A 13,152-nucleotide genomic window follows, 5' to 3' on the forward strand; every position below is an offset into this window, starting at 1 on the left:
TGGGAAATGTTTTTCAAGTCAGCGAGGAGTAAAAACATAATGAAAACGAATCCAGAGAGGTAAGAAATACAGGCAGGAAATAACAGAATGAGATTCCATTTGGAAAATGGCACAGCGATGCATGCGGGGAAAACGCACCTCAGGCACTGTCGGGTCGTCCACGAGAGGCCGAGAGGCTGTCTCTGTGCGGGGACCTTGGTGACGGCGGCAGGGACTTGGACGCGCGTCTGCGGTGTGATTCGGCAGCGCGAACAGCCGCCCGGGTTTCCGTCCGCGTACGAACTGGCCTGGTGTCCCCGCGAAGGAAGGCGGTTGTGTCGTGTGTGCGGCACTGGTGAGATTCATGGGGACTACAGCAGTGCGTTTTGGGAACCTCATTTCCAGAAAGATCGACTCAAACTAGGGAAGAGGGGCGAACGTGATTAGGAAATGAGTGGCAGCCTCCAGAGATGCGATCAGTTCAGCGGAGGAAGCTTTGCTGGGCTCAGGGAACACATGGCCTCGGGAAATAACACGTTGAAGAGGGTTCAGCCGCGCTGGGTGGGCTCATTTATCCCTTCACTCAGTGGGCGTTTTACCGAGTACCTGGTCTGCTGGGGACCTGGGGACACATGTGGGTAGATCTGTCTATAGGGGTGGCTGATAACACAGATAGGATTTTCCAGGGTAATGTAGGTGCAGTGATCGCGGTGTGCACGGGGCATTCATTCGACCCACGGGAGAGCCCCTGAGCATGAGGGAGAAGGCCGTGCTATTTCTGCAGGGCTGGGAACGGGAGGAGGCGGCATCTCCGCGTGTGGGCGTCCCATCACCGCGGTTCCAGAGCCTGAACTGGGGCTGGAGCCTGAGCTGGGCGGGGGTGGCCGTGGATCACTGGGGGAGGCAGGCAGGGCTGAAGGTGGAGGGACTTGTACTGAATGTTAAGGAATTTACACTTGATTTTGTAGGCTGTTCTTCTCAACCTCTCCTAATGACAAGAATCGACGGGGCCACTGTCAACATTCCCATGATTCCCAAGCATCTGCCCAGGGGATTCCAGTCTATTAGGCCTGGGGTGGAATTTGCATATTTAACATGAAGTCTAGGTGATTTGATCATCAGGCAGTTTGGGGGATCTCTGCTTTAGGCCTTGGAAAACCCTGGGAAGTATTAAAGTCTTCTGACAGATCCCTGTGCTGCCTGTTCAGGGCATGGATTTGGGGGACCAGACTGGAGGACGAGGAGGCAGCCTTTTGTAGTTGCCCAGGCTTGGAATGATGGAGGACGACATTTGGTAGGAGGAATGGAGGGACGTGGAAAGGTCAGATGAGAAGTCTTTAGTAATCGATTGAGAGAAGAGAGAGAGCTTGGGGATGGCACCCCGAGGTCTAACTCAGTAGTATGAGCAGGGTGGGGCCCACAGCTGGTCCATAGGGGACATTTAGGATTGAGAGGAAGATAGCTGGAGGCCACACTGCACCAATGTCTGGTAGGTGCACAGGCATGAGGAGCTGAAGCTTCTGTCTGATCTGGCTACTGAGAACTGATTTCTGAGTCAGGCAGCTGAAGCCATGGCGGGGGGACGGGGGGTGAGAATGCCAGGAGACAGGGACCAGAGATGGAGCCAACATTTGGGGCAACAGAAGGAGCTAGTTTGGGTTGGTGTTGGTTCAGGCTCCCCCAGACCAGCCCATTGGTGGTCTGGAAAAAGCAGAATGTTCTTAGTAGAAGGTCAGCACTGGAGGGAGAAGGTACAGAGCTCTTTGCCGGGAGCCCCTGAAGGTCAGTCTGTGGGAAATCCAGAGAAGCACAGTGCTCTAGTTGGGGACCAGGTGCAGTCACGTCGATCCCCAGGGGCCCCGGGAGCCCTGTGTCTCCCGCTCCAATGACAGTCACCTTTACGTAGTATCTTCTCACTCATTCATCATGAGCAGGTGAAATGCAGATTGGGCCTCACTGCAGGTGAGACACAATGAGGTGAAGCGCAGGGTGAGGTCCTGCCTGACCCCAGGGATAGCAGGGAGGTGGTGTCCTGAGTGCCCTGCACCCAGCACGGTGATATAGAAAGGTTGCAGTTGGCAGAACAAGGAAATCAGAATGGAAATAAAAGAGTGCAAGCAGAGGTTTGGGCTACCACCCAATGGTGAGATGAAGCTGCTTGGCGAGGTCTTAAGGGACAGCAACTTTAATTCCCCAGACCTCATAAAACGTTACCTTTGATGGCTTTTCAGCCCAGTCCTGCCGCCCACAGACTCAGAGGCAGACTGATAGTCTGAGCCAAAATGAATCTGCATACTTTCCGATGGAGACGTCTTCATTAACAGTGAAAATGCTAATAATAGAAGCAATTTGCAAAGGCTGTCTCCTGCAATTTAATCAGTATCTCAGTCTGACCCCAAATAACATATTTTAATAAGCCAAATGACTATTTGACTTAAGATTATATAAATAAGCTTTAAATGCGGGGAATGAACAAAGCAAACGGAAAACTCCGTTACCCTAAAAGTATTTGGGGGCAAAGATGAAATTACAATTTCTTATTTGACTACTTAGCCCCAAAATGTTAGAGGGAATTTAATAATTGGATCTGAAAGTACTACCATAGGGAACCTGTATTTCAAGTTTCAGGGGAAGAAATTAAATAATTCCTTTTTCTCTGGAGACACGGAGCAGATAATTAGGAGTGAGATTTACTAAACATTTAGTGCTACTGCTTAATTAAGCAAGCACACATCATGATGTTGAAAGTGTCAACAGGTCCAGATCCTCAAAGGGAACAAATTGACAACAGGAGTGTAATTTAAACAACACTTGAAACAATTCTTCAGTGTGCCTACCCTCACTCCAACTGCCGTGGTCTTGAAAGAATTTAAGAGGCTGAAATCAAACTGAACAAACATGTATTAAGTCCCTGTTTATGAACCCGATATCACTGTGCCTACCTTAAAGAGAGGGACGGGTGGGGAGGTCTGATCTCCACCCTCTCCAGGCCCCAGCCTCGCAATCTGGAGGAGGGGACATGTAGATACGAGCATAGATCTGATAGATATTATGGAGATAGCTAATAAAAAGGGAATGTGAACGGGCCATAGACGAGGGTGATGCTAGCTTGGGAGTAAAGGAGAGACAAGGATACATTCCCGGGGGAAATGAGAAGGTCACCCAGAGGATGCGGGTGGGCCACAGGGTGAGGAGGGCTATGACAGCTGTGGGCCGTGCCATGTCAAGAGACAAAACAGGTCCAGCTAAAGGATAGACGAGGGGAGAAGAGGAATTTGCAGATGACTTGAAGCTGGCTGCATGTTTGTGGTTGGTGAGGGCCAGAGGGGGCAGCGGTAAGAGCCAAGGTTGGCAGGTGGACCTGGCCAGGGACCTCGACTCCAGGGACTCTGCCGGATTCTTCTCAAATGCATGGTACATAGAAGGGCTCAGTGAGGATTTTTTTTTTTTTTGAAGAAAGAATGAACAAGTGACCCAGGCTCTTTGGTAAAATGCCATTTTAATGAATGTCAACAAGGAGTGGAAGGTGGTAGCGAGCAAATATAGAGACCTGGCCCAGCATTGTATCTGGAGAGGGCCAGTTCCCAAGCCCTACATTTTTTTTTTTTTAAGACTTTATTTATTTATTTGACAGAGAGAGACAGCCAGCGAGAGAGGGAACACAAGCAGGGGGAGTGGGAGAGGAAGAAGCAGGCTCCTAGTGGAGGAGCCTGATGTGGGGCTCGATCCCAGAACTCTGGGATCATGCCCTGAGCCAAAGGCAGACGCCCAATGACTGCACCACCCAGGCGCCCCCAAGCCCTACATCTCAGCGTTTCCTACTGGCTGTTCAGGGGCATACACATGGCCTTTGTATTCTGCCACGGATTCCATCTCCCAAGGCAGATTCCATCTCCCAAGGCGGATTCCATCTCCCAAGGCGACCTTCTTTTCCAACTGCCTTGTCATAATGGGAAGTCTATTTAATCCAGGGTTTTTTGTTTGTTTGTTTGTTTGCTCTTTTGCCTTCCTTTGTGTTTTAGAATTTGTCTTACGGGGATGCAGAAGAAAAGCGTGGCTTGAAATAGACACAGCTGGAGCTTTTCCGTTTCTCATCAGCTGCTCCCTGTAGGTCACGCAGAGGCCTTCCTCACATGGATGGCTTTGTCTGATCCCCAAGAGACACTGCCTTTGGCCTGAATCTTGGAGACACAAGGGGGAAGTGAAGCAATAGGCGAACTTCCGAGGGTCAGAGACAGAGAAAGTCTCTGTGTGTCCCTGGGGCTGCAGTTGCCTTCCCTGAGAACGCTGATCCAGTTATAAATAGTGGCTACACAGCTACATTTTTAAGTTTTTTCCTTGGGAAACTGTCCCATCATTGAATAAGGAGGGACAGCGAACGGAGTATATTCATTTTTGAATTTGCAATGAAAGTATTGACTCCTCTTTATTTTCTTTAAGAATCTTTCCTTGTGCGTATTTCCTATCACCAACCTCTTTTGGTCTCCTTTGGTTTTTCCCTCCTATGGTTCTGTACAAGATGCTGCTTAAGGAAACTGAGGCAGGGCGGTGTCTGCCGTCTGGATTCCTACAGCCCCTGGGTGCAAATCAACGCGATCTACATGCCAGGGACCAGGGCTTTCAGTGGCTGGTCTCCTTCCAACTCCAGTGAACTTAAGAATTGTCTTCTGCTTAAGGTCTTGGGACTTCCTGCCTCCATTCTGTAATGAACTAAGAACTCAGAGGCCCTAAGATCAATCACAGCAGACCCAGAACTCCGAGGCCAGAACTCTGCGGAGAAGTCAGGCTTGATGGCTCAGTGTATGGTGTACTCCCATGCTTCGGAGGCAGGGGCTTCCAGATGAAGGGAGGTGACTGGGTAGGATGGGTCTCTTCCTGGCCTCTCTTCCCAGCCTTCCAGAATGTAACAGTGTCATTGTCCCAGGACCAAGTTCTTTTTGGGAGGTCTTGACCCACCAATACCAATGCTCATGCTCATTCCATTCACGTGTTCATTCAAAGTAACTATGACTTACAAGGGCCAAGAAGGATTCTGGGACGCGAAGAGGTGTGCAGTGCCAGCTGTCACCTTCGCGTCAGCTGGGGGTGTGGCTAACGAGCAAGATGAAGGAGTGAGGCACCGTGATGCTTTCTCAGGCAACACGTTGTGCAGGAGGGAGGGCATGAAATATCAGGTCACCATTGGAGGACGGTGTCTCTCACTCAGATTCTCTCCGGTTTCCAGTTTGAGTCAGCCGCATGGGGAGACACATCAGTCGTTATACGTGGTCTGCTCTTTAGAAAGTAACTTCCTTGAAAACTGTGTGCTTGTGTCCTGAGACATGCTATTTAAAGGGCCTGTCTGGAGTTTTTTGTAAACAACACTCATGGGTTAGGCTTACTCCTTAGGCTTTACTGTTACTTTTCTTTTCCCTGGGTTAAACGGGAAGACGCATTGTTTGAGTTTCGAGCTCCGGACCCTGCCCTGGACTGGACGAGCGGTTGAGCTCCAGGGTCTGGCTCCTCATGACTTGAATCACCTCTCCCCCGGACTTGGACTCTGTGCTCACCTCTCTACTCAGAGCGGATGAGCCAGGGCTTCTCTGAGTGGAGCCGTGAGACGCCGAGCCTCAGGCTTTCCTGGACGATGTGCTCCCTAATCACGCACATTCCCAAGCCCTCCCCAGATTTCTCGTCAGAAGCCCAGGGGTGATGCCTGGGAATGTTCATTTTAGCAAGAGTCCCAGTGAATTCCACTGCACACCGAAGTTTAGGAATCTTGGTCTTGGGCACTAAATAAAGGTAACACCCTCTATGATTAAAAGCCGTGTAATCTGGGAGAAAACTTCAGCCCCACCTGACAAGCCGTGGGAATAGAAAGGCAAAGGTGTGTCTCCTGAACTCAGGCTGGCCTTTCCCGTGTCCCCGCAACCTCCTTAGTCCTCTTGGCTGTGCTGGGGACCCCTCTACACCTCTCTCCATCAATACCTGCATTCCGGAAGGCTTTCTGTATCAGAAATGTGCTGTGTACCTTCCTTTGGTTGTAACCCATGGTTGCAATTTAAACTCCTTTAATTGCAAGACCTTTTGTTAAAGGAACTGGGGACACAAGGCAGCAGATGAGAAAGAGTTTTGGAAGAAAGGGAGCCTTTCCACGGCTCCTAAAAATCGTCAGCCACCTGTTCTATGGCTGACGGGGTCAGCGCAGGTCCAGAGAAGGGTGTCAATATTAACTGTGAAAAGCAGACCAGGAGGGGAGTGGGAGGCCCCTCAGCCTGGAGGGCATTGTCCCAGGGTCTCAGTGTAAACTCAGGGGACACAGTGTGCCACAGCCTGTGAAACATGCCCTCCCCACGGGAGTTGGCAGGACATTCTGTCCAAGTTAGGAATCAAGCCTCTCAGTTTTCACACCTCTTTGAGTGATGGTTTCCCCACGGGTCTCATCACAGGGGGCTTGACTAAGATTCTTTCTTTCCAACTTGCTTCTCCAGACATGAGGCTGATACGATCAGTTCGTCTGGGTGCCTCTGAGCTGCATTCTTCCAGACTGTTTGATCCTGTAGCCACTTTCAACCAGTTCTTCCGAGAGGGACCGAGATAGGGTGGATCTCACAACTTGCCCCTTTCGAGATTCATCTGATCCTGCTGCCCTGGGTAGAGGCCCCCAGACAGCCTGAAGCTCCATCATCTGGGCCCCCACCTCACCAGAAGTTCTGACGCAGGCTCTGCCCGCTGGGCACTGGGGTCCCAAGAAATTACAAAGCAGTCAGTAGGTCACCTAGCTTTGAATGCTCTTTACTTATTTTCTCTACTGTGAGCCCAAACCGATCGATAAATGGGCCTAGGAGTCAGACAGAGATAAAAATGCCCACTTTATTCCAGATAAAGCTGTATTGAGAAAAGTGGTTTGGTGCCGAGACCTAATTGGACTTCCTTTTGCTCTCCTGATCAGTTGCACTACCCTCCATGGGACCCTCCCCCAGGCCCAGCGTGGCAGGCTGGGGTCTCTACGCGTCATGGGTGGAGGTGGTCCTTGCAGGTGGGATGGAAGAGGAGAGTGCACATGAGTGGCAGGGCTCCCCAGGAAGCAGGGTTGGCATCACTCCCAGGGGCTGGGGTAATGAGACCTTCCCGACGGGCCGCACACTGCCTATCCCCTCATTAGCTATTTGCTGAGAGCCCAGTCTCAGAGCAGGTAGCAAGACAGAGGCTACCTTGTGCAGGGCTTGACTACATTCCCAGAGAGGGGCAATGTGTCAGGAGCTCCCCTGGATCAGGGACTCCTCCCCAACCCCCTTCCCTGGGGGAGTGGGTGGGTGAGTGGATGTGGGACAGGAGGGAGGGTCAGGCAGGGATATTCAAGTAAACCTCCCTTCTGGGAAGGACAGAAGTGCTATTCCTCCTCCCAACCTTGGAAACCCAGCACAGAAGATGAGCCCCCATCCCTCCTGCATGACCCTACAAGACAACCCAGTGGTTAAAAGGCTGTCTGAATGCATGTGAATTCCTAATCTTTGAGGGATTATGGTGGGAACACCCCCAATGAGAGGTAGCTATTAGAAGGCAAGGACTTTCAGCCCCTGAGCTGGAAGAGTTATCACTTTGGGTATGAAAGGTTGCTTGCTGCCTTCTTTCCAGTTGTCTGAGAATCCAGCCAGATCACCAGGCGAGGGAAATGTAGTTGGAAGTCATAGATTTATGGAATTTCATTTAAAAGGCTGCAGCCTTCTGATGGCTAAGTTCATCGGAAGCCGTTACAAATGCTCTATGATCAAGAAACTTGCATTTTATTTCTGAGAGTCTTTGATCAACATGAATAATCGGCGGTTGGAAACTTGCCGCTCTTTCCGTGGCGAAGCAGAATGTTTCCTTGAATCATTTTACCCTTTTCCATATCTGCCCTGCAGTGGCCTCTTGCACTCAGCGTCCCCAGGTTGGCAGCTGTAAATTTATGTCCGCCACGTGCAGCCGTGCCGTGAGGGCAGCGCGCTGATCAAGTCGGCCGACTCACTGCTTGTCCACTACAAAGCCCTTCTATCCATCTGGCCGTGTCCCACACTGTTTCCTCACAGTGTGTGAACTCAGACACAGGGCTTGACAATGTATCAAGTTCACTTTGAGATAGCAGGGGATTAGCAGCTGAAACAAGATAGTTATGGCAAAATCTTGGAAAAATTTCCGAAGCTCTGAAAGAGTCCGCGAACAGATACAGTTATGACCGGTGTTGGTAATCGCGTGCAAACCAAGTTACTGCATTTTCCCATAAAAAAGTTGTGCTGGAGGGAAATGAGGAACATCCATTAATTCGTTGCTCAGAGCCCTGTTAGCTTAGGATCCCAGTTTGTTGGCTCTTTCAACACATATCTCTAGAAGTTGGTCAGGGAGACCTTGTTTTCTTGTATCCCAAATAAGGCAAAGCCATTGTTATCGACTACATCAAGGGCCCACAATTTCTGCAAGGAAAAAATGAAAAATGAAGAAAAAGTTATCCGAAGGCACCTGCCTCTGCTAGGACGGTAGCAGTCCTTTTGAACTGTAGACATTTAGCGACAAGGACAAGGAAGCCTTTCTTGTGGCCCATTTGGATGATTGAAGAGTCACACGGTGAAACAAAGGGCTGTCAGCAAAGGACCACGCTGGAATTAGGTACAGGAATTAGAGCAGTGAAGAAAATAGACAAAAATCCCTTTTCTCATAGAGTTAACATCGTTGTGGATAAAAATGGCTCACTCGGTCTCAGGCACTGTTCTTTTTTTTTTTTTTAAAGATTTTATTTATTTATGTGACAGAGAGACAGCCAGCGAGAGAGGGAACACAGCAGGGGAGTGGGAGAGGAAGAAGCAGGCTCCCAGCAGAGGAGCCCGATGTGGGGCTCAATCCCCGAACGCCGCCGGGATCACGCCCTGAGCCGAAGGCAGACGGTTAATGACTGCACTACCCAGGCGCCCCTCAGGCACTGTTCTAAGCACTTCACGTGTATTAACCCATTTGACTCTTACACATCCCTTAAGAGTAGGCACTTGTCATCCCTATTTGTGAGACTAAGGCACTGGGAAATCAAGCAACTTGCCCAAGGTTACGCAACCAGTAAATGGCAACTTATTTTTTCAACCCAGTGCGTATTAGTGCATCTCAAACTTTAAAGTGCATGTGATTGACCCAGGGTATCTGGTTTAAAAGCAGATTCTGATCCAGTAGGTCTGACTTGGGGACCCTGTGATTGTGCACTTGTGGCATTGCACTTGTGATCTGTGGGCCACATTTGGAGTGATAAGGCTCTGGATGATGAAGGGCGTCCTCGATCTCCTGAAAACTCAGGTCCTTGGAGATAATCTGTCTTTCCTTTCTATATTGTCTTCATTGGGTCTCTTTATGGTTATCCTAGCCTAGGCTCAATTAGTTGAAGCTATGAACACCCTTTCAAACTAATTCAGAAGAAAGGTAGGGATAGTTGAAGGATATGGAGCTCATAGAATGCAAGGATAGCAACCACATTACATCAGCCCTCTTGGGACCTAGAGCTCCAGCAAGATCAAGTGCTCAGCTCCACGAGTCCTCTCACTTCCAGTTTCCCCTTGTGGGTTCTGCCCCTGCTCCATTCCACTTGCCTGTTTTTCCAACATGGCTGCCGCCCGGAAGGCCACCAGCTCTTTGGGCCGCAGGACCCACAACAACCAGATATACTGTGTTTCTTAGTTAAATTCTTGAAGGAAGAATTTGATTGATTGCTCCGGCAGTCAGCTGTGGGTGGGGAAATTAAGCAGGACGGATGATGGGCAAATTATGTGGCTTATCAAATATTCCATGCAAGACCGAGAGTTCATTCCTGGAGGGCCAGACTGCTTACTTTGTGGGACACTCAGAAAGAAATGGATTACCCATTTATTTACTAGGCACTTACCAGCTGCTACGCAGTCTACCAGGTGTTGGGGATACAGAAGATATGTTTTAAGGAATTTAGGTTCTAACGGGAGAGTTCTTTAGTAGTCGCAGACTAGCTTATAGCAGACCAAAGCCTTCCTTCTGAGAACAATTAGAAAGTGGGGAAAAAAAGCTGCATTTCAGTTGTCCTAATTACATATTTATATATCATAAATACATTTATATTACATAATTATATGTGCACATATATATTTCAGCTATCCTAATTGTTCTCTGAAGGACTGCCTAGATAGATAGAGCATAGAGAAGAGTAGCTAGTGACCCCAATTGTTGGAGACACTTAACTCTTTAAGAAATTCAACCGTACTTAAGCAGCACTAGTTAAGAGAAGCTGTGCAGAAAGTATCAATCAGGATGCCTAGGAGGCAAGCAGAGCTTTTGGCAATTTTAACAATTAGAAGGGCCCTGGTTAATACTCTAGGATTTTCACTGAGGATCCCTGAAATAAGGGCAAACCAGAGATAGTCCAGACCATATAAAACTGAAACCTAGACTCTAGGCAGTTAAAATCCTGATTGGATTAGGTGTTCATCCTTCTACTTTAACTTGTTACCAGGAAAAAAAAAATTAAGATTTTATTTTTAAGTAAAAAAATGTTCACTCATTTATGGAACATAAGAAGTAGGAAGATCGGTAGGAGAAGAAAGGGAAGAAGAAAGGGGGGGTAAACAGAAGGGGGAATGAACCATGAGAGGCTATGGATTCTGGGAAACAAACTGAGGGCTTCAGAGGGGAGGGGGTGGGGGAATGGGATAGGCCGGTGATGGGTATTAAGGAGGGCACGTATTGCATGGTGCACTGGGTGTTATTTGCAAGTAATGAATCATGGAACTTTACATCAAAAGCTAGGGATGTACTGTATGGTGACTAACATAATATAATAAAAATATTATTAATAAAAAATATGTAAACAAATAAATGTGGCTATGTTCGAATAAAACTTTATGGACACTGAAAAAAAAATATCTTATTTTTAAGTAATCCTTACACCCAATGTGGGGCTCGAACTCACAACCCTGAGATCAAGAGTTGCATACTCTGCCCACTGACCCTGCCAGGCACCCTGGAAAATAAAATTTTGTCTAGCATTTCCATAGTTTTCTATATACAATGTCTGGCATTCAATTAAAAAAAAAGTGTTAGGACATAGCAAGGGACAGGATCGAAAGCAAAGACAGATAACAAACAGATCTACTGGGGATGCAGATATGAAAGTTATCAGGCATATGCATTAAACTAATATGAAAATATGGTTGCGAAATTAGGTGACAAGCTGGAGAAATTCATCTGGGAGCTGGGATATATAAAGATGAATAAATTAATTAAATATAAAAAAGAATTAATAGACGGGTTTATCAGATGGGAAGATTGGTGATCTGCAAGATGGGTCAATAGGAAATACCCAGTATAAGGCCTAGAGGAGTAAAAAGATGGAAAATCGAGATTGAAATTCATGACAATATAATACAAAAGTTTTGGGAAGGGACAGTAAATAGAGTTAAAGTTTCAGACCATCTCTGCCATATGCCTTGCCTCTCATTCTGATTCCATCTCCATTCCAATCTCCTTTGTCTTTCTGTTCAGGTCCTAGATTCTCTTCTCTAGAAGTCTCCAGTGTGGTAGCCACAGACCACAGGTGGCTAGATAAATTTAAATTAAAATTAAATTAAAAATTCAATTCCTCAGGCCCATGTGGACTAGCCACATTTCACATTCTCAAGTAGCCACAAGTAGCCAGTGACTACTAAATGTACAGAACACACGTAGAACATTTCCTTCGTCCTGGAAAGTTCTATCGGACAGTAATCTCATTCCTTGACATTATGCTTTTTTTGGTCAGCTTAATTTTTATCTTTTGACCCATGATAAGATTACTCTTATGCATGGAATCTTTCCTTCCATGGTTCCAGCCTCTTTCATGTAACATTCAAGGTTTTACACTGTGTGGTTCCGTTCTGTTTCCCGGACTGTTGAAAGCAGGCACAAAAAGGTCAATGACCAACTACCGGCTAAAAGTGGACAAAATAATCCCAAAATCAGATGCTTCCTGCTGTGTGTGTCTGCCTGGCATGGAATGGTGCTCAGAGCGCAGACCCTGAGCCGTCAGATGACTTCAGGCTCCTCTTTCTAGGGGTACCCGGCAAATGCACTGTACCTAGAAAGATGGCCACTAAAATGGTAAAATAAATGTTTTGGTTCTTGGGATTCCCACTGGAGGACTCTGTATTGCAAGTATATGAGGCAAGTGGGACTTCTACGTTACTGAGTCCCAGCTTTGCTATTTATTGGCTTTTAAACAAAGACAACCTACTTCCCCCCACTGGTGCCTCAACTGTTATGTGTCAGGCATTGTACCTCTCCCTAATGTGTGAGTTGTGATAATTAAATGTGGTTTTGCAAATGGGAAAATTGCTTTATAAATGTAAGTGCCGTACACACCATATGGCATTATGTTGGAGAACAGTGTGCGCCGGGCCCAGAAACTACTGTCCTTCACGCTGTGCCATTTCTTTTTTTGTCTTACAGTGATTTCCCTCAAAGCTTCTGAAGATGCGTCCTTTGAGAAAAAGAAGGAGACCTGGGCATTTTTTGAAGGTAGGTCTTGCATGTTTCCTTATTATAAGATGCCCCTCCTTTTAGATAATAGGAAGGGAATAGAATGGGAAGAAGGTGCACTTGGGGTATACCAAACTGAACACACAACCCAAGGAAATATCGAAAGCTAAGGACTTCTTATTACTTGTTACAGGTGAGGGGACAGGGAGATAGTTCTCAAAGCACCATCTCCCCATGGGGTTAGTACAGGAAGCGTTTATTCATTGTGTTAGGGTCTGGGGCGGGGAGCTGGCATCGGTATTTTCCGTTCCTTCGCCCATGCCTAGCGTGTCCGCATGCAAATGCGTACCTCGCACGTTCTAAAAATGGCAGGACATGCTGCCCGTAGGAAGTGATGTTAGTATCGTGAGCTAAAGGTAACTTCAGGTCAGCTCAGGGGGCTTCTGCGCAGCTCCAGCCTGGCTCCCACTGGCTCCCATGGGGGCTGTTAGCGGAGACATCCCTAGCAAGGGTGGGGGGTCTTAGGTGAAACACCGACTTGCCCATCTCCTTGGCTGGAACTGCTGGTTCTATGAAAAGAAACACATTCCTTCCCTGCTTTTGTCCCTTCCCCTCCCACCTTCTGCTGATAGCTTCCATCCCTCTTATTTGAGTAATTTCCTCCTGCATTTTAGCCAACAAAAGACCCTGACTTCT

At 47.7% G+C, this 13,152-nt stretch overlaps 1 protein-coding gene across 4 annotated transcripts in view; it reads left to right on the forward strand.

Moving 5' to 3' along the window:
- The window catches only part of VSTM4 (V-set and transmembrane domain containing 4), a 98,858-nt gene that overhangs the window by 16,892 nt on the left and 68,814 nt on the right, over window positions 1-13,152 (forward strand). For all 4 annotated transcript variants that reach the window (XM_087862944.1, XM_045809907.2, XM_087862946.1 and 1 more), the window contains exon 3: window positions 12,427-12,495. In XM_087862944.1, coding sequence (XP_087719070.1) covers window positions 12,427-12,495 — 69 coding nt within the window. The remainder of the gene's footprint in view (window positions 1-12,426; window positions 12,496-13,152) is intronic.

This window comes from Ursus americanus, chromosome 6 (assembly GCF_024610735.1).
Source record: "Ursus americanus isolate L20-20 chromosome 6, mUrsAme1.1.p, whole genome shotgun sequence".
Classification (NCBI taxonomy): Eukaryota; Metazoa; Chordata; class Mammalia; order Carnivora; family Ursidae; genus Ursus; species Ursus americanus.